We start from the raw sequence: 22,251 nt of genomic DNA, 5'->3' as shown, positions 1-22,251 counted from the left end.
GTATAGGGTAACAAGTCATAGAATCTTAGCAATAATAATATTAATCACAACAGTAATAATATCTTGTGATGGATCAACGCTTTTCTGTCTCTCATCAACAGGCGTCAGTCCTAATGATAGGCCCGTCACTGTAATTATGCTGTTCACGCACTTCTGATTATTATACTAGCAGTAACTGGGCTCGCCAGTATTTCCTGCTAGGCTGAAAATCCTTTTAATAAGTGAACCACTTAGTACCTTGTTTGTGTTCGTTAATCTGGCCACCGTCAGTCCCTTCTGGACTGCAGCACCGGCCCACATCCTGTAGTACCCAGTTTGTGTTCATCAATCTTGCCACCCTCAGTCCGTTCTGGAATGCAGCAGCGGCCCACACCCTGTACTGTACATCTATACTGGATGCAAGGTTCACTCGAGTCTCCTTGTCACCATGGCAGGTGTCCAGTCTTCTACAATGATTAGCATCCGACCTTCAGTGCTTGACTTGCTGCGTCTTAATATCAAGTTTTGGCTTGTGAAGGCTAGACTTTGGGTCTTCACCAATGGAGTCTGGGCCTTCGGTGTTGACAGGTGAAGTCTGGGCTTCGGTGCTTGACCAACGATGTCTCGCCTGCCTCGGTCCTCAGCCACCCTTCAGTCTCTCTGCCTCGGTGTCCAACCGCTCACACATCCTCTGTCTCGCTTGTTGGCGTCATCTTAAAACTCTGGCCTTTTATAATTGATAGCTATGCCAAAGCTACTACCTGACCCAGCGTCCCATTCAAGTCCATTGCTTCATAATTGCTTCCTCTATTTTTTAGTACCTCCCTACTTTTTGCTCATCGGATAGTGACATTTGGTTGTGACTAGTACTATAGAGCATTGATGAACCACATCTTCTGCTCTCCACTCCCTTACACGGACACACAAACACATAACTCTTTAAAGGGGGATCCTCTAGAGCAGGGGTGCATAAACTGCAGACCGTGGGACACTTGCCATTCTGTGCAACTCCCACAACCATATGGGCAGCAAAATGCTTGACTGACAGGTTAACTGTATGTGAGCAGCCACACATAGAAGAGTAGTGGCAGCAGCTGAGGAACAGGGACAGGCAAGTACTAATGGCACCTTGTGTGGACATCTCAGGGTGGTGCCTCATAAATAAGGAGAATTGGGTCACTAAACCTATTTGGCAGTTCAGAAAATCGTATCTGACTTAGACAGGTGGCTTGCGTGACTGTGGCTCTCTTCACTAAAATATATTGGAGTTCTGAATCATTGGGCAGTAAACAAAAACCCATTATCTATTATAAAGAGCTGTGTGCACGACCTCTTCTTCTTCTGGGCTTATTCAAACAGTTTTTTTACTAGGATTTAGAAAAGGATTTTGATGCAAGTCCACATAAAAAATGCTTCAAATACTCTTCGGATAAGCTTCCTATTAGTTTTATTGCGAAATGTTCAAAATAACGTGCAAAACTTCACTGTGTACCCTAACGGAGCTTTATCTTTTGAAGTAAATCGGGAACCTATTCAAAGAGTATTTGATACAGTTTTGATGTGGATTTAGGAACAGAATCTATTTCTAAATCCTCTTAAAAAAAACTCAATGCGATATAGCATATGAGATTTTATAACAGAAGCATAAATGTCATTAACCACCAGAGACACTTAGAGCAATGTCCCAATTTCAAGGTGAATAATATTTATGTTTTATGAGGGCTTGTTACATCTATCTGTAATAACTGACTGTACAAGCCAGTTACTCTATCTACATCTAACAATGTTCTTAACTTAGGTTATATATTATCTCTTTTTTATTACTTATTAGAAAAGCAAATACTTTTTTTTGTCTTTAGGGAGTTTTTGAATTTGACCTGGAATGTTCCAAAAAATATGGAAAAATATGGGGGTAAGTAAAAATCATAAAGGAGAATTTAACACTCTATGCTGTGAAATTGGTATATCAAATTTTGTGAAAAGGGAGCAGTGCTTAGAGGAGGAGCGTGACCTAGCACAGCCCAACAGATTTTGTAATAATTTCTGCCAGAATTTGGCTTGAATTATAGCAAAAATGTACTGTGACTCATGACTGGAGTACATTTCTGACCCTGGTGCGTGGGCAGGCTGAAAAATGAGCCAAACTAATTAAAAGTCTTATTACTCCAGCAGTCTTTTAATCAGGACTTGCTGAATTATCTACTGGGTAAATAAAGTCCACCTTTTCCACTTACCGTACTTCTATGGAGTGCTGTTTCCAATATATAATATAATTAAACAAATATATATACAGTATATATATATATATATATACATACATAATATTTTATTGCAATTTGACAGCATTTCAGCCTGTTTCCTGTAATTATCCATAGCTTTGAATATTATACGCAGTTATTTGCATCCCTCTGTTGACCTTGCTGAAATTATCATCGGTATACAAGATTATATAACAGCACTTTCCAACAACGGTATTTTGCATCAGCATTTGCAAATGAAAACATGACTAATGCTCAATATCCTCACATGACTGATGGACCCAGATTCAAAAAAACAATATGTTAATATGCTTTGTTCACATCTAAATTGTGACTTCAATTTATAATGGAAACTTCAATGTAATGCCAGGGATCCATCATATGACAACAGCACCTGATGGATCCAAATGATGTATAATGAGGTCTATTGGTTCGCATCATTTTAATAGACAATACTGTGCTGCAGGCAGTTTTTTATTTTTTTTTATATAATTTCATCATTTCTAATGTTGAAGTTTCAACTATAACCCAATATGTTAACAGATGATATGAAAAAGAACACTGCCTTAATTGGAAAATAGGTTCTAGCAGTGACTAATGGATAGAAACCTAGACCAATGCAACCAAAGCACACCTAGATAGTTTCAAGATTCTATACTTTTTAAGGGACCTATCAAGGTTAAGTTAATTTGTGATTTCTTCTTTCTAAAAAGACTCAGTCTGGCTAAAAAAAATGGAATCATTACTCATCTGTATTGATGCCCAGCAGGTACCACTCCGGAGCTCACCTAGACCACTGGTTGTATCCTCAACACACTGAAAGTGGCCTGAAAAGCTCACTCCGCCAATCATAAGTGGAGTTAGGTCACCGTGACTGACTGTGTTTGTTTTTCATGGAAATTCCCAGTATGTCAAGTTCAGGATCAGGAATCATAGACCATCTGGAACTGGGTGAGTGCTCACAGGTACCTGCTGGAGATCGTGTGGGTTAGTATTGATTCTTCGCTAAACCTGAGTTTCTGACTATACTCCAGACTGAATGGGTTAAGTCTGTTTATTCATCTATTGAGCCATTTAGAACCAGGTACTCCTCTCTGGCTGAGTGTGATGGTCCTGTTTTAAAAGTTTCAACCACTGTAAAAGACTTTGAGTTTTACAGATTGTTTGGTACCACTGCATAATATAGCGGTTCTTGTCTCCAGCGTTATATTTATTTATTTTTTTTAGAATTGTGCACATTTTCTACAGTTGTGATATTCTGTCAATACATTTATATGATCTAAAGATCTGTGCATTATAGTCATTGTAGACATAAACCTGACCTGACAGCTGATTTGTGCTGCCCAAACCACAGGTAGAATGAGTCAGACATTGGTTCTGTCATTTCAGTAAGGTGCAGCATTTCAGCGAAAACATGCACTGAAAAGTTGGCTGGGGACAATGCTATATTTGAGTCTGGTCCAATAAGTCTGTCCCCTTCATGTTTCCCTGCCGTCACTCTTCCTGAGTGACAGCTTCTCCTTATACACACACGTAGGAGGGGAGCGAGTAGAGAAAAGCCACTAGGGACTGGCTTTTTGTACCAGTTACCCAAGCGGTATGGTCCTGGCCAGACTTTAAATGTGTTTTAATGTGTTTTCTCTGAAAAGCTGCGTTTAAAAGGAAAAACATACATGACTGAATTGAAAAAGCCGGACTCTACAGTCAGGATAAAAGATAGAATATATTAGTCTTTAGAATATTTACCTTGCTGAAATATGTGTGACCACAATTTCTGTAGATAAAGGTTTTTTTTTTTTTTACCAAGATTGACAATTATACCTCATCCAAAACAAAAGCTAGAGTATAGCTTACTAATTACTGGGACCCTCATTTACCCAGACAATGGGGCTCAGCAGAGGCCTGTCTGAATGGAGTCGAGGTCGGACATACACATTGGCTATTGGCACTCCATTCATTGTGTAACACCAATTGCCGGCCCCCCCTCATGAGGTTCCCCTTCTACCTCCATGCATAGACGCTGACATACACACTACCCCGACCGCGGCAGCATCCTTGTGTTCCTCTGCCTCCTTCTCCTGTGCACGCTGCACAGGCTTCCAGCGGCGCACCTAATGCGCACACTCCCCTGTTCTTAAAGAGGCAGCACATGCATCTGCAAAGATGCCACAACCAATAGCTGTGAGACATCTTGTATAAAAGGCACCCTTCACAATAGAGAGTTGCCTGAGCAACCTCTATAGTTTCCTTAGTGGTAATGTGTGGTCAGCTGTATGTTGTCAGGTCCTCCGTCCTCAGTCTATTATAATTATTTCCTTATTCAGTATCTTCCCTATAATTTTGTGTAGTTTATATGTGACCCAAAAGCCACTGCTGCAGTACTAGAACAGTTTCCAGAGACCTGTGCAAACACACAGTACCTATCCTCGAATTTCATGTTGTTCGGACTGTCTATCAGTCTCCAAATACTACCTTTCAGTGACTCTGGGCCCGTGTCCACGTTCTGCAAACCCAACCTTGGGATCAGCAGCTGCCGTGCTGGTGACTGCCTAGGATTGTTACCTGGTGGCTACCCGCAGTTCAAGGCTGACTCCACCATCAGGAGCTCTTGTGAAGACAAGGTAGCCGCTTTGCTACTACCCTCCTAGGAAAGCCCGACCCGGAGGCACAGTAGGTCCACAAACTACGTGTGCCACCTGCGAGCATGACACATTTTCTATGGGACTGCTGGAGAAAGCTGAGTACAGTGCTCGTCTATTTCTGCCATAGACTATAAATGAGTAGAAGTGCATACACTTGACCTCTTCTGCATTTAAAATTATATAGAGCCCCATTCCCTGAATCAGTGGGGTCCAGTGGTTGACTCCAGCTCTGTACGTTATGCCATATCTTATGAATAATCGATAACTCTGGTAAAATCCCTTTGTCTACAGAAATCTACACTGCCCCATAGTATAACATTTTTATTAGATTGTACTCGTCCAATATATTTTCTTGTGTGAGTGAGCCCTATATCTGAACACATCTGCTTTCCTTACCAGGTTCTTTGATGGGAGACAGCCGGTGCTGGCAGTAATGGACCCCGCAATCATTAAGTCCATCCTAATTAAGGAATGCTATACGATATTTACCAACAGAAGGGTAAGTGCACAAACCATATCTTGGTATGATATTATATATTTCTGGTAATTTTTGTTTTCTATATTAAATAACAATTGCTTATTTTTAGAATTTTGGTCTTAACGGCCCTCTTGAATCGGCAGTGTCAATTGCCGCTGATGATCAATGGAAAAGGATACGGACAGTGTTGTCACCAACCTTCACCAGCGGTAAACTTAAGCAGGTAAAATATAAAGGCACATTATATATATATATATATATATATATATATATATACATATATATATGTGTGAATGTGTATATGTATATAATATTTATATATATGTATGTATGTATATACAGTGGGTACGGAAAGTACAGAGTCTATTACATTTTTTCACTCTGTGTTTCATTGCAGCTATTTGGTAAATACAAAAATGTTTTTTTTTCTCATTAATGTACACTCAGCACCCCATCTTGACGGAAAAAAACAGAAATGTAGAAATGTTTGCATATTTATTAAAAAATAAAAACTGAAATATCACATGGTCATAAGTATTCAGACCCTTTTCTCAGTATTGAGTAGAAGCACCTTTTGAGCTACTACAGCCATGAGTCTTCTTAGGATTGATGCAACAAGTTTTTCACACCTGGATTTGGGGATCCTCTGCTATCCATCCTTGCAGATCCTCTCCGGTTCCATCAGGTTGGATGGTGAACTTTGGTGGACAGCCATTTTCAGGTATTTCCAGTGACGCTCAATTGGGTTTAGGTCAGGGCTCTGGCTGGGCCAATCAAGAATAGTCACAGAGTTGTTCTGAAGCCTCTCCTTTGTTATTTTAGCTGTGTGCTAAGGGTCATTGTCTTGTTGGAAGGTGAATATATATACACTGTGTATGTATATATATATATATATATATATATATATATATATATATATATATATATATATATATATACAGTCATGGCCAAAAGTATTAACACCCCTGCAATTCTGTCAGATAATACTCAGTTTGTTCCTGAAAATGATTGCAATCACAAATTCTTTGGTATTATTATCTTCATTTAATTTGTCTTGAATGAAAAAAACACAAAAAGAATTGTCCTAAAGCCAAATTGGATATAATTCCACACAAAACATAAAAAAGGGGGTGGACAAAAGTATTGACACCGTTCGAAAAATCATGTGATGCTTCCCTAATTTGTGTAATTAACAGCACCTGTAACTTACCTGTGGCACCTAACAGGTGTTGGCAATAACTAAATCACACTTGCAGCCAGTTGACATGGATTAAAGTTGACTCAACCTCTGTCCTATGTCCTTGTGTGTACCACATAGAGCATGGAGAAAAGAAAGAAGACCAAAGAACTGTCTTAGGACTTGAGAAACCAAATTGTGAGGAAGCATGAACAATCTCAAGGCTACAAGTCCATCTCCAAAGACCTGAATGCTCCTGTGTCTACCGTGCGCAGTGTCATCAAGAAGTTTAAAGCCCATGGCACTGTGGTTAACCTCCCTAGATGTGGACGGAAAAGAAGAATTGACAAGAGATTTCAACGCAAGATTGTGCGGATGTTGGATAAAGAACCTAGACTAACATCCAAACAAGTTCAAGCTGCCCTGCAGTCCGAGGGTGCAACAGTGTCAACCCGTACTATCCGTCGGCGTCTGAATGAAAAGGGACTGTATGGTAGGAGACCCAGAAAGACCCCACTTCTTACCCCGAGACATAAAAAAGCCTGGCTGGAGTTTGCCAAAACTAACCTGAAAAAGCCTAAAACGTTTTGGAGAATGTTTTCTGGTCAGATGAGACAAAAGTAGAGCTTTTTGGGCAAAGGCATCAACATGGAGTTTACAGGAGAAAAAAGAGGCATTCAAAGAAAAGAACACGGTCCCTACAGTCAAACATGGCGGAGGTTCCCAGATATTTTGGGGTTGCTTTGCTGCCTCTGGCACTGGACTGCTTGACCGTGTGCATGGCATTATGAAGTCTGAAGACTACCAACAAATTTTGCAGCATAATGTAGGGCCCAGTGTGAGAAAGCTGGGTCTCCATCAGAGGTCATGGGTCTTCCAGCAGGACAATGACCCAAAACACACTTCAAAAAGCACTAGAAAATGGTTTGAGAGAAAGCACTGGAGACTTCTAAGGTGGCGAGCAATGAGTTCAGACCTGAATCCCATAAAACACCTGTGGAGAGATCTAAAAATGGCAGTTTGGAGAAGGCACCCTTCAAATATCAGGGACCTGGAGTAGTTTGCCAAAGAAGAATGGTCTAAAATTCCAGCAGAGCATTTTAAGAAACTCATTGATGGTTACCGGAAGCGGTTGGCCGCAGTTATTTTGGCTAAAGGTTGTGCAATACTTTTGGCCATGACTGTATATATATACAGTATGTGTATACATATATGTATATGTACATATATATACAGTCATGGCCAAAAGTATTCACACCCCTGCAATTCTGTCAGATAATACTCAGTTTCTTCCCGAAAATGATTGCAAACACAAATTCTTTGGTATTATTATCTTCGTTTAATTTGTCTTAAATGAAAAAACACAAACGAGAATGAAGCAAAAAGCAAAACATTGATCATTTCACACAAAACTCTAAAAAATGGGCCAGACAAAAGTATTGGCACCCTCAGCCTAATACTTGGTTGCACAACCTTTAGCCAAAATAACTGCGACCAACCGCTTCCAGTAACCATCAATGAGTTTCTTACAATGCTCTGCTGGAATTTTAGACCATTCTTCTTTGGCAAACTGCTCGAGGTCCCTGATATTTGAAGGGTGCCTTCTCCAAACTGCCATTTTTAGATCTCTCCACAGGTGTTCTATGGGATTCAGGTCTGGACTCATTGCTGGCCACCTTAGAAGTCTCCAGTGCTTTCTCTCAAACCATTTTCTGGTGCTTTTTGAAGTGTGTTTTGGGTCATTGTCCTGCTGGAAGACCCATGACCTCTGAGGGAGACCCAGCTTTCTCACACTGGGCCCTACATTATGCTTTAAAATTTGTTGGTAGTCTTCAGATTTCATAATGCTATGCACACGGTCAAGCAGTCCAGTGCCAGACGAAGCAAAGCAACCCCAAAACATCAGGGAACCTCCGCCATGTTTGACTGTAGGGACCGTGTTCTTTTCTTTAAAAGCCTCTCTATATCTCCTGTAAACTCTATGTTGATGCCTTTGCCCAAAAAGCTCTACTTTTGTCTCATCTGACCAGAGAACATTCTTCCAAAACATTTTAGGCCTTTTCAGGTAAGTTTTGGCAAACTCCAGCCAGGCTTTTTTATGTCTCGGGGTAAGAAGTGGGCTCTTCCTGAGTCTCCTACCTTACAGTCCCTTTTCATTCAGATGCCGACGGATAAAACGGGTTGACACTGTTGTACCCTTGGACTGCAGGGCAGCTTGAACTTCTTTGGATGTTAGTCGGGGTTCTTTATTCAACATCCGCACAATCTTGCGTTGAAATCTCTTGTCAATTTTTCTTTTCCATTCACATCTAGGGAGGTTAGCCACAGTACCATGGGCTTTAATCTTCTTGATGACACTGCGCATGGTAGACACAGGAACATTCAGGTCTTTGGAGATGGACTTGTAGCCTTAAGATTGCTCATGCTTCCTCACAATTTGGTTTCTCAAGTCCTCAGACAGTTCTTTGGTCTTCTTTCTTTTCTCCATGCTCAATGTGGTACACACAAGGACACAGGACTGAGGTTGAGTCAACTTTAATCCATGTCAACTGGCTGCAAGTGAGATTTAGTTATTGCCAACACCTGTTAGGTGCCACAGGTAAGTTACAGGTGCTGTTAATTACACAAATTAGAGAAGCATCACATGATTTTTCAAACAGTGTGAATACTTTTGTCCACCCCCTTTTTTATATTGGTGTGGAATTATATCCAATTTGGCTCTAGGACAATTCTTTTTGTGTTTTTTCACTTAAGACAAATTAAATGAAGATAATAATACCAAATGATTTGTGTTTGCAATCATTTTCAGGAAAAAAACTGAGTATTATCTGACAGAATTGCAGGGGGGTGTGAATACTTTTGGCCATGACTGTATATATATATATATATATATATATATATATATATATATATACACAGTGGAGGAAATAGGTATTTGATCCCGTGCTGATTTTGTAAGTTTGCCCACTGAAAAGACATGGACAGTCAATAATTTTAAGGGTAGGTTAATTTTAACATTGAGAGATAGAATATAAAAAATAAAATCCAGAAAATCACATTGTACAAATTATATAAATGTATTTGCATTGAGAAATAAGTATTTGATCCCTCTGGCAAACAAGACTTAATACTTGGTGGCAAAACCCTTGTTGGCATGCACAGCAGTCAGGTATTTTTTGTAGTTGATGATGAGGTTTGCGTACATGTCAGGAGGAATTTGGGTCCAGTCCTCTTTGCAGATCATCTATAAATCATTAAGATATTGAAACTGTCGCTTGGCAACTCGGCGCTACAACTCCCTAAGTTTTCTATGGGATTAAGGTCTGGAGACTTGCTAGGCCACTCAATGACCTTAATGTGCTTTTTTTGCGCTACTCCTTTACTGCCTTGGCTGTATCTTTTGGGCTATTGTCTTTCTGAAAGACCCAGCCACGGACCATTTTTAATGTCTTGGCTGAGGAAAGGAGGTTGTCACTCAGTAATTTACGATACATGGCTCCATTCATTCTCCCATTGATGCAGTGAAGTACCCCTGTGCCCTTAGCAGAGAAACACAACCAAAAGATAATGTTTCTACCTCCTTGCTTGACAGTGGGGACAGTGTTCTTTGGGTCATATGCAGCATTTCTACTTCTCCAAAAACCTCAATTTGTATCTCATCTGACCAAAGCACCTTCTCCCAACCACTCACAGAATCATCAAAATGTTCATTGGCAAACTTCAGATGGGTCTGCTCATGTGCCTTCTTGAGCAGGGGGACCTTGAGGGCACTGCAGGATTTTAAATCTTTATGGCATAATGTGTTACCAATGGTTTTCTTGGTGACTATGGTCCCAGCTGCCTTGAAATCATTAACAAGTTCCTCCCCCATGTAGTTGTAATGGAAAAAGATAGATAAAAATAAGAAAAAAAATATAAAATCATGATATTCTCACCTTCCGGCGTCAACGGCAGTCTTCCCACTCCTTGCGATGCTCAGGTCCCAATAATGCTTTGCGGCAATGACCGCTACATCATCACAGGTCATTTTCACCATGCATTATTGGGAACGGAAGAATCGCGAGGAGCGGGAAGACTGCCGGGGACGCCGGAAGGTGAGAATATCATGATTTTTACTTTAATTATTTTTTTTTTAACAATTATATGGTTCCCAGGGCCTGAAGGAGAGTCTCCTCTCCTCCACCCTGGGTATCAACCGCACATGATCCGATTACTTCCCGCATGGTAGGGAATAGCCAGATGTGGGAAATAAGCGGATCAATGCATTCCTATGTGTGCAGAATCCCCACGATTCCGCACAAAGAATGAACATGCTGCGTTTTTTTCCGGAATGCGATTCCACCGCGGAAAAAAATGCAACATGTGCACAAAAATTGCGGAATGCATTCTAATAATAGGATGCTTAATGTATGTGGGTTTTTTTGCTGTTTTATCGCGTTTTTATAGCGAAAAACCGCGAAAAATATTGAACGTGTGCACACAGCCTAAAACTTATGAATTGCTGCCTCAGTTTCATCAGTGGGGAGAGGGGATTTTAGTGAATTAATGTGGTCAGAACTTAAATTATTAATATTAGAAAGCGATAACTCTTGACCTTATTTTCTGTAGTTTATCTTTGGCCATGGGTTTACTCATTCTAAGAATATTAGTGATTAAGTTTAGCTGTATTCATTAATTTGGCATAGTCATCCATCAACAACAATTTTAGTTCAGCTCTCAATCTAAGAATTATGAGATGAGTTTCATTTGTTAATTTTTTTTCTTGTTTGTTTTGCTGTTTTATCTCCTCATCATTCATTTTTGGGAACAATGGATTGGATAATTTCCTTAGATTTCTTTTTAGGTCATGAATTTAGTTGAATGAGAACCACTTTAATTACAGCCTTATGGGTATTCCAAACAAACATTTTTTATTTTTTTTTAAATATAATTTTATGGCATTATCAATTTATTTGTGTAACCTAGGTGATGGAGTAAGAAGGAATTACATCTCCATAGTCTATTGTTATATCCCTGCGATGTAGAGTTGAAGGGAAAAAGTAGTAGGAGCATGGTCCGACCATATAATGTTGCCAATTTGTATATTCTTAAAGTTTTGCTAAGTATAAATATTAGTCAAGACCAAGTCGATTCTTGAGTTAGATTAATGCTTGTCAGAATAATAAGTATGTTCTCTTGATGAGGAGTTCAATCATCTAAATACATCAAATAGTTGTTCCTTGATTATCCAATTTATCAAGGTAAACATTACATTCCTGGAAGAAGACGAAGTGTCCATACCTTGTTCGGGGATTATATTGAAGACGGCAAATAAGATTAGACTTACTTTTTGGTGTTTGGAGGTCTTTTTCATCAATTTGTTAAGAGAGGAAATTTGTCCTCTATTAGGGCATAAATATTTACTAAAGTATAGGTATGATTACACATATAAGGATATAGAAATGCCCATTATTATCTATAATTTCCTCCAAGAATTGGAAAAGCAGTGTCACCTATAGATGTAAATACACCGGTCTTCTTCTTTTGCAAAGAAAATCTGAAAGTATGAAAATTTGGAGGATTGTTTTGGCACTTTTGGCTTCCCTCCAAGCTTATCTCTTAAAAGGACTGTCCTGTCCTTTGACTTTTGTGAGAGTATTTTTTAACTCCATATTTAATTATGAAATAATTATGAGAAGAATTCGAAAAGACCAACCTATGATAGAGCAAATATCATAATATACAAGCCTAAAAGAAAAAAACTGTTAAAGCAGCAAATCAAACCCTACCCCCCAAAATACTGCCTGATTCCTCTCAGATGACATGCAGATAGAGGTTGAGAACAGAGTAGAGCAATTAGAGCAATTTCTCGGATATTTCATCTTAAGAAAAAGGGAGAAAAAGTTCAGCAAGCTCTGCCCTTAAGTTCTGAAATAAGCTTAAAATTACACATAGGCAAACATTAGAAGACCAAAATAATAGCATCTGAAAACAACTAGAAAAAGAGAAAGATTGAATATCTATAATCTTATTCTGGGGGTGCTTCTCTTCTGTCTCGAGAAGAATGGTTTAAATTCTCGGAGATGTTTTGCAAGATTAGAAAGTTCCGACCTTCTTCTGGATCTTGTTGTGATGATTTCACTAGGGACTTCTCTAGGTAGGAGCTTTGACTTCGGTAGATTATGTGATCTATCAATTGTCAGCTCTAGGTTAGAAAACACAGGTAGGGTTTTGTGTAATAAGTCCTTTATATAGGAGTCAAGATCAAGGTAGGACTCTCTCAGGGATCCCTCTAAATTTGAGGTTGTTTTGACTGTTGCAATATTCAAGATCCGTGAGTTTTTACTTAATTTTTCAGTAACTTGTGATCTTTTTCAAAGACATTTTGCTTAGTGGAAACAGATTGCACTTTCTCATCAGTTACTTTAAGCCTCTTATTTATTTCTTGTAAAGTATTTTGAATATAATAAAATCTTTGTGTTATTTATCAAGCTGTTGGATTGTGGACTTAACACAATTTGAGATATTTCTATGTGAGCGATTTAAGTTTCCTGGTTGCCAATCAATAGAGAGAGCATGTGTTCTTCAGAAATTTTGGAATCAGATGTAATAGTAGGATGAGAAGCAGGACGACTCATTGTGTCCAATCTTGGGCACTACTTGTATGGAGAGAAATTTGTAGAGATATCCTGAGAGACCTCATCAGTCTTTGATGGCTGCATTTCCATTAGATTTTTATTATCTTTATTATTGCTAGCCAATTTCTTTTTTTTTCAGGGGAGGGATTCTTCTGATGAAAATGAAATATTGTTATCAATGGCTTTAGTTGGATGTTTAGAGCCTTTTTAGTATTGTTCCTAGGCTATATGTCTCTTATACTGTCTCTGACAGAGGGGTCTTTCTGAGCCTGAACCCAAGAATCAGCTGGCTGAGCTGTAATATGAATTGTGCGTGCTTGCGACAAGCTGCTATTTTTCTCCTTAGGGGATTTCCCAGAGTACAGGGACTCCTCTGAGCTTCTATAAGAGAGCTTTTTAATACTAACACCAGAGTTACCTGCCGGGGTCCTTACGTGGCACTCCATATCACTACTGCTGCTGAAAAGTCATGTGCTTTGGTGGAGAAGAGGAGTTATGCTCACCGCAGCAGCATCTTCTGCTTCTGCGCAGAAACTTGTTCAGCAATTTCGGGTAATTTTTCTTCTCACTACCGTAGGTGGTCCCATGAGGTTTTCAGGGGGAGTTACCATGGTCCCTTAATGGTCGAGCAACGCAATCAAGGAAGCGCTGAAGTGTGATGGGAAATTTCTCTCACATACTTATAGGCTTGCAGCTGTAGAGCTGAAAATTCCTCACATAAATCTTCTTTCTTGAATAATTCAGCCATTATAAGCTCTACAGAGTCCAGGGAGATCTAAAAATGATCAAGGAATATCCAGGAAGATTGTAGTCGAGTGTGTTAGGTTCCCAGTCTTCAATTTAGTCCTTAAATTTACATTTCAGTTGCCCAGACATGAGCCTCCGAAACATGCAACAATTCCAGTGAGCCTTCAGGCCATGCCCTCAGTATTGATATATGAGCCATATTGTCTTCTCCATCCCTACATGTATTTATTATATATCCAATAAGAGCATGAATCATTGCACGCTGCTTGTGACAAATTTTATGTAAAAAAAGTCACATTATTATCACATCTGTGTTCAAGACTTTATTAGGCGTCTCTGTTGCAAATTGCAGTAAAAGCTTTTTGGTAAAATATACACTATGAAACAAACCCTTTGTTGTCATCCTGACAGATGTTCCCGATAATAAAACAGTATGGAGACCTTTTAGTTAAGAATATTCAGAAGAAAGTTGATAACAAAGAATGTATAGACATGAAGGAGTAAGTACACAGATTTATTTGTTTCCATACTCTACCACACAGTTGATACCAGATTACTGCACATAAGGGCAGACTAGCCGGACACTAACTGACTAGAGGGACCTGCCATAATTAATTATAATTATAATATTTTTTTTTATTTATATAGCGCCAACATATTCCGCAGCCCTTTACAATTAAGCGGGGACAAGTACAGACAATTAATTCAATACAAGTTAAGACAATTTAAACAGTGACAATAGGAGTGAGGGCCCTGCTTGCAAGCTTACAATCTACAAGGAAATGGGCGGACACAATAGGTGAAAAGTGCTTGTTATTTCAGGTCTGGCAATTATAATAAATAGGGATTTTCATATAAAGCTGCATGATCCGGTCATCAGCCCGTGTGTTTAAGTGCAATAGTCAAGTATCAAGTGCAGTTATCGTGTGCATGGAGGGTGTGGAGACAGATGAATAGTAGGGTGCAGATTCAGAATAATATTTGGAAGGCGGGAACAGGGCAAAGTTAGTTTCCGGAGTAGTTGATGTGGTAGGCTTGTTTGAAGAGATGGGTTTTCAAAGCGCGCTTGAGTAGGTCGAGGCTAGGTATCAGTCTGATCGTCTGGGGAAGTGCATTCCCGAGAGCTGGCACAGCACGAGAGAAGTCTTGGAGACGGAGGTGTGAGGTTCGGATTACGGGGGATGTTAGTCTTAGGTCATTTGTAGAACGGAGGGCACGTGTAGGGCGATAGACAGAGATGAGAGAGGAGATATAAGGCGGTGCAGAGCTGTGGAGAGCTTTGTGGGTGAGAGAGATGAGTTTATACTGGGCTCTGTAGCGAATGGGTAGCCAGTGTAATGACTGGAACAAGATGGAGGCATCAGTGAAGCGGCTGGACAGAAATATGACCCTGGCTGCTGCATTCAAGATGGATTGGAGAGGGGAAAGTTTGGTAAGAGGGAGGCCAATCAGAAGAGAGGTGCAGTAGTCCAGACGGGAATGAATGAGCGACAGTAAGAGTCTTAGCAGTTTCAAAGGTGAGAAAAGGTCGGATTCTGGAGATGTTTTTAAGATGCAGGTGACCGGAGCGAGTGAGTGATCTGATATAGGGAGTAAAGGAAAGTTTGGTGTCGAATATGGCCCCAAGACAGCGGGCATGCTGCTTGGGAGTTATGGTTGAACCCTCCAGAGTAATTTCAATGTTAGGTAGAGTGAGGTTAGTAGAGGGGAGAAACACAAGAAGTTCAGTTATGGAGAGATTTAGTTTCAGATAGAGGGAGGACATGATGTTAGAGACAGCAGACAGACAATCCTTGGTATTTTGTATTAGAGTAGGGGTGATGTCAGGGGAAGAAGTGTATAATTGGGTGTCGTCAGCATAGAGAAGGTACTGGAACCCAAATCTGCTGATTGTTTGTCCAATAGGGGCAGTGTATAGAGAGAAGAGGAGGGGGCCCAGGACAGAGCCCTGCGGAACCCCGATAGTAAGGAGACGAGGAGAGGAAGAGGAGCCGGCAAAAGATACAGTGAAGGAGCGGTCAGAGAGGTAGGAGGAGAACCAGGAGAGGGCTGTGCCCTTGAGGCCTATGGAGCGGAGCATAGTGAGAAGGAGCTGGTGATCCACAGTGTCAAATGCGGCAGAGAGATCCAGGAGAATCAGCAGAGAGCAATGACCTTTGGATTTAGCTGTTATTAGATCATTAGAGACTTTAGTGAGGGCAGTTTAAGTGGAGTGTAAAGAGCGGAAACCAGATTGTAAGGGGTCGAGAAGAGAGTTATCCAAGAGATAGCGGATTAGACGGGAGTGGACCAAGGGTTCCAGGAGTTTAGAGATGAAGGAAAGGTTAGAGACAGGTCTGTAGTTAGCAGTGCAGTTCTGGTCCAGGGATGGCTTTTTAAGTAAAGGGGTTATAATGGCATGTTTAAATGAGGAGGGAAAGATACCTGAAGAAAGAGAGATGATAAATATTTTAGTCAGGTGAGTGGTGACCACTGGTGAGAGAAACTGCAGGAGATGTGAAGGAATGGGGTCACTGTTGCAGGTTGTAGGCCGAGCGGAAGCAAGGAGCTTGGAAACTTCTTCTACTGAAACAGACTCAAAGATGTCTAGTGAGCTTGAGGTGCGGCAGGGAAGGGGATCCCGGCACTGAGGAGATTGGGTTGAGATATCCTGATGGATGGGGTTGATTTTTCAAGGAAATAAGTGGCCAGATCCTCACCACTGAGATTGGTGATGGGGGCCTGTACTTTAGGTTTCAGGAGGGAGTTTAAGGTTTCAAAAAGTATTTTTGGCCAGACATATTTATTCACAAATACACAGATGCAACTGACAATGTAAGAAATATTACCGTATGTATCTTTATATCTTGCACCACCAGTATTTGTTTTTTGTTGAAGTGCGGATACCCAGTGGTTGTATTCACCTATATTCTTTGTCATAGTGGCACTCTTTATTCTGCCTCCTTCAGATAAACCCAGATGAGTAATGGTCATTAAATGACTGCTAAAATAAGGAAATTGCAGTGTCTTAGGCCGGGGTCAGACCAAATGTATAAAAATACGGTCTGTTTTTTACGGCCGAGATACGCAGAAAAGTTCCTGAACAGTGATCCGTATTCAATGCGAAGATGCGATTTTTTTCTCCAAAAAGTATCCATGTGTCATCTGTATGGCATCAGCATGGCATCTCGCTGGCTTGCAAAATGGACAAATAATGGATCCATGGGCTCAAATATTCGTGAAAACATATATACAGTCTATATATATATATATATATATATATATATATATATATATAGATAAGAAAAAATAAGAGCAGCACAATGCTCACCGGTGGGTGCCAAGCCTCCTGGATAAGGCCATCCACATGTCCAACCACATAATATGCCAAGCAGAAAAAGAAGGCAGCACTCCAACAATTTGTAAAGGTGAAAAAAAGCTGTGAAGTTTATTTCAGACCCACATCTCGCGACGTTTCGGCTCACACTGAGCCTTTCTCTTGAGAAAGGCTCAGTGTGAGCCGAAACGTCGGAGATGTGGGTCTGAAATAAACTTCACAGCTTTTTTTCACCTTTACAAATTGTTGGAGTGCTGCCTTCTTTTTCTGCTTGGTATATATATATATATATATATACAGTTAGGTCCATATATATTTGGACAGAGACAACATTTTATTAATTTTTGTTATAGATATTACCACAATGAATTTTAAGCAAAACAATTCAGATGCAGTTGAAGTTCAGACTTTCAGCTTTCATTTGAGGGTATCCACATTAAAATTGGATGAAGGGTTTAGGAGTTTCAGCTTCTTAACATGTGCCACCCTGTTTTTAAAGGGACCAAAAGTAATTGGACAGATTAAATAATTTTAAATAAAATGTTCATTTCTAGTACTTGGTTGAAAACCCTTTGTTGGCAATGACTACCTGAAGTCTTGAACTCATGGACATCACCAGACACAGTGTTTCCTCCTTTTTGATGCTCTGCCAGGCCTCCACTGCGGTGGTTTTCAGTTGCTGTTTATTTGTGGGCCTTTCTGTCTGAAGTTTAGTCTTTAACAAGTGAAATGCATGCTCAATTGGGTTGAGATCAGGTGACTGACTTGGCCATTCAAGAATATTCCACTTCTTTGCTTTAATAAACTCCTGGGTTGCTTTGTCTTTATGTTTTGGGTCATTGTCCATCTGTAGTATGAAACGACGACCAATCAGTTTGGCTGCATTTGGCTGGATCTGAGCACACAGTATGGCTCTGAATACCTCAGAATTCATTTGGCTGCTTCTGTCCTGTGTCACATCATCAATAAACACTAGTGACCCAGTGCCACTGGCAGCCATGCATGCCCAAGCCATCACACTGCCTCCGCCGTGTTTTACAGATGATGTAGTATGCTTTGGATCATGAGCTGTACCACGCCTTCGCCATACTTTTCTCTTTCCATCATTCTGGTAGAGGTTGTTCTTGGTTTCATCTGTCCAAAGAATGTTCTTCCAGAACTGTGCTGGCTTTTTTAGATGGTTTTTAGCAAAGTCCAGTTGAGCCTTTTTATTCTTGATGCTTATGAGTGGCTTGCACCGTGCAGTGAACCCTCTGTATTTACTTTTCTGCAGTCTTCTCTTTATGGTAGATTTGGATATTGGTACGCCGACCTCCTGGAGAGTGTTGTTCACTTGGTTGGCTGTTGTGAAGGGGTTTCTCTTCACCATGGAGATTATTCTGCGATCATCCACCTCTGTTGTATTCCGTGGGCGCCCAGGTCTTTTTGCATTGATGAGTTCACCAGTGCTTTCTTTCTTTCTCAGGATGTACCAAACTGTAGATTTTGCCACTCTTAATATTGTAGCAATTTCTCGGATGGGTTTTTTCTGTTTTCGCAGCTTAAGGATGGCTTGTTTCACCTGCATGGAGAGCTCCTTTAACCGCATGTTTACTTCACAGCAAAACCTTCCAAATGCAAGCACCACACCTCAAATCAACTCCAGGCCTTTTATCTGCTTAATTGAGAATGACATAATGAAGGGATTGCCCACACCTGTCCATAAAATAGCCCTGGAGTCAATTGTCCAATTACTTTTGGTCTCTTTAAAAACAGGGTGGCACATGTTAAGGAGTTGAAACTCCTAAACCCTTCATCCAATTTTAATGTAGATACCCTCAAATGAAAGCTGAAAGTCTGAACTTCAACTGCATCTGAATTGTTTTGTTTAAAATTCATTGTGGTAATGTCTGTAACCAAAATTAGAAAAATGTTGTCTCTGTCCAAATATATATGGACCTAACTGTATATATATATATATATATATATATATATATATATATATACGGAAAAAATTGGAACAGCATCCAGTACAAACTCACATGTTGTGCAAAGCTCTCCCAACCAGCAATCCAATGGTTTCCAAGTGTAACATAAAAAAAAGAGAAAGCAGCACAAGCACAGGCTTGAGAAAGGATATTACATCCGAAACGTCGCCATGCCGTTCAGGCATTAAAGTCCACTTTTTTCTATGTTCTTGTGCTGCTTTCTCTTTTTTACCTTATATATATATATACAGTTATATGACAAAGTTTTGGCACCCCTATTAATCTTAAGGTTAATGTTTTATAAAAATTGATTTTTTTGCAACAGCTATTTCAGTTTCATATATCTAATAACTGTTGGACACAGTAATGTTTCTGCCTTGAAATGAGGTTTATTGTACTAATAGAAAATGTGCAATCTGCATTCAAACAAAATTTGACAGGTGCATAAGTATGGGCACCCCACCAGAAAAGTGACATTAATATTTAGTAGATCCTCCTTTTGCAAAAATAACAGCCTCTAGTCGCTTCCTGTAGCTTTCAATGAGTTCCTGGATCCTGGATGAAGGTATTTTTGACCATTCCTCTTTACAAAACAATTCCAGTTCAGTTAAGTTTGATGGGTGCCGAGCATGGACAGCCCTCTTCAAATGATCCCACAGATGTTCAATGATATTCAGCTCTGGGGACTGTGATGGCCATTCCAGAACAGTGTAATTGTTCCTCTGCTTGAATGCCTGAGTAGATTTGGAGCGGTGTTTTGGATCATTGTCTTGCTGAAAGATCCATCCCCTGCGTAACTTCAACTTTGTCACTGATTCATGAACATTATTGTCAAGAATCTGCTGATACTGAGAGGAATCCATGTGTCCCTCAACTTTAACAAGATTCCCGGTGCCGGCATTGGCCACACAGCCCCAAAGCATGATGGAACCTCCACCAAATTTTACTGTGGATAGCAAGTGTTTTTCTTGGAATGCTATATTTTTGGCCGCCATGCATAACGCCTTTGTGTATGACCAAACAACTCAAACTTGGTTTCATCAGTCCACAGGACCTTCTTCCAAAAAGAAATTGGCTTCTCCAAATGTGCTTTTGCATACCTCAGCCGACTCTGTTTGTGGCATGCTTGCAGAAACGGCTTCTTTCACATCACTCTCCCATACAGCTTCTCCTTGTGCAAAGTGCGTTGTATAGTTGACTGAGGCACAGTCAGGGCCGCCATCAGGGCATTACAGCCGTGACTGGCGTATGGGGCACGGTGAGCAGAGGGGGCCTGCATCGGCAGCCGCAGGCTGAACCGGGCCCTTAGCGGCGGCCGGCGCTACAGCTGTACGCTATTGACGTGCGGGCCTGTGCCCGCACGTCAATAGTTAACAGCCGCCAGCCGCAGCGTGCAGGTTGCCGACGTCTGACGTCATTGTTAGTCGCCGGCGAGTGCACGGTGCAGCTGCGTCGAGAGAGCAGGAGCGCGGCAGGTAAGCAGAACTTCTTTTTTTTTTTATTGAGAGCGGCGATCCGGGGGGGGGGGGGGGGGGGGAGGGCAGTAAAGCTGGACACAGGGGGGGCAGAAAGCTGGATACAGGGGGGGCAGAAAGCTGGATACAGGGGGGGCAGAAAGCTGGATACGGGGGGGCAGAAAGCTGGACACAGAGGGGGCAGTAAAGCTGGACACAGGGGGGGCAGAAAGCTGGACACAGAGGGGGCAGTAAAGCTGGACACAGGGGGGGCAGAAAGCTGGACACAGGGGGGGCAGAAAGCTGGACACAGGGGGGGGGCAGAAAGCTGGACAGAGATGGGGCAGAGTGCTGGACAGAGATGGGGCAGAGTGCTGGACAGAGATGGGGCAGAGTGCTGGACAGAGATGGGGCAGAGTGCTGGACAGAGATGGGGCGGAGTGCTGGACAGAGATGGGGCAGAGTGCTGGACACAGATGGGGCAGGATTGGACACAGATGGGGCAGAGTGCTGGACACAGATGGGGCAGAGTGCTGAACACAGATGGGGCAGAGTGCTGGACAGAGATGGGGCAGAGTGCTGGACACAGATGGAGCAGAGTGCTGGACACAGATGGGGCAGAGTGCTGGACACAGATGGGGCAGGATTGGACACAGACGGAGCAGAGTGCTGGACAGAGATGGGGCAGAGTGGTGGACAGAGATGGGGCAGAGTGCTGGACACAGATGGGGCAGGATTGGACACAGATGGGGCAGAGTGCTGGACACAGATGGGGCACAGTGATGAACACAGATGGGGCAGAGTGCTGGACAGAGATGGGGCAGAGTGCTGGACAGAGATGGGGCAGAGTGCTGGACAGAGATGGGGCAGAGTGCTGGACACAGATGGGGCAGAGTGCTGGACACAGATGGGGCAGGATTGGACACAGACGGGGCAGAGTGCTGGACAGAGATGGGGCAGAGTGCTGGACAGAGATGGGGCAGAGTGCTGGACACAGATGGGGCAGAGTGCTGTACACAGATGGGGCAGAGTGCTGAACACAGATGGAGCAGAGTGCTGGACACAGATGGGGCAGGATTGGACACAGATGGGCCAGAGTGCTGGACACAGATGGGGCAGGATTGGACACAGATGGGGCAGAGTGCTGGACACAGATGGGGCAGAGTGCTGGACACAGATGGGGCAGAGTGCTGGACACAGATGGGGCAGGATTGGAAACAGATGGGGCAGAATGGAGACAGATGGGGCAAGATTGGAGACAGATGGGGCAGGATGGATACGATGGAGACAGATGGGGCAGGATGGGGAGATCATATGGGGAAGAATGGATACTCATGAGGGCAGGATGGGAGAACATATGGCTGGAGCCAGGAATGAGACACACGGGGCCAGGATGGGGAATATTATTACCATAGGGGCTAATTAAGGGATATTATTATTGCAGTGATGTATTTATTTTATTTTTTGAGTATACTGTTTTAAATGGGGGGGCGGTCCTGTTACTGTGTAGAGTGATACTATGTTGCCTTCTTCATGTGGTGTAATGTAGAGGCTGGGAAAATTAAGTAATGTGTTCTACAAGCGGAACTCGAGATAACTGTTTTATTTCCTGCAGA

The 22,251-nt window shown here is 41.6% G+C and overlaps 1 protein-coding gene across 1 annotated transcript in view; it reads left to right on the top strand.

Annotated features, from left to right (window-relative positions):
- LOC138656928 (cytochrome P450 3A29-like) overlaps window positions 1-22,251 on the top strand; it is a 120,051-nt gene that overhangs the window by 22,675 nt on the left and 75,125 nt on the right. Inside the window, exons 3-6 of the mRNA XM_069744280.1 lie at window positions 1,839-1,891; window positions 5,279-5,378; window positions 5,467-5,580; window positions 14,310-14,398. Of these exons, the coding sequence (XP_069600381.1) occupies window positions 1,839-1,891; window positions 5,279-5,378; window positions 5,467-5,580; window positions 14,310-14,398 (356 nt within the window). The remainder of the gene's footprint in view (window positions 1-1,838; window positions 1,892-5,278; window positions 5,379-5,466; window positions 5,581-14,309; window positions 14,399-22,251) is intronic.

Source organism: Ranitomeya imitator, chromosome 1, assembly GCF_032444005.1.
Source record: "Ranitomeya imitator isolate aRanImi1 chromosome 1, aRanImi1.pri, whole genome shotgun sequence".
NCBI classification, from domain to species: Eukaryota; Metazoa; Chordata; class Amphibia; order Anura; family Dendrobatidae; genus Ranitomeya; species Ranitomeya imitator.
Note: the sequence above shows the minus strand (reverse complement) of the source record. Positions and strands in the feature narration are given on the sequence as shown.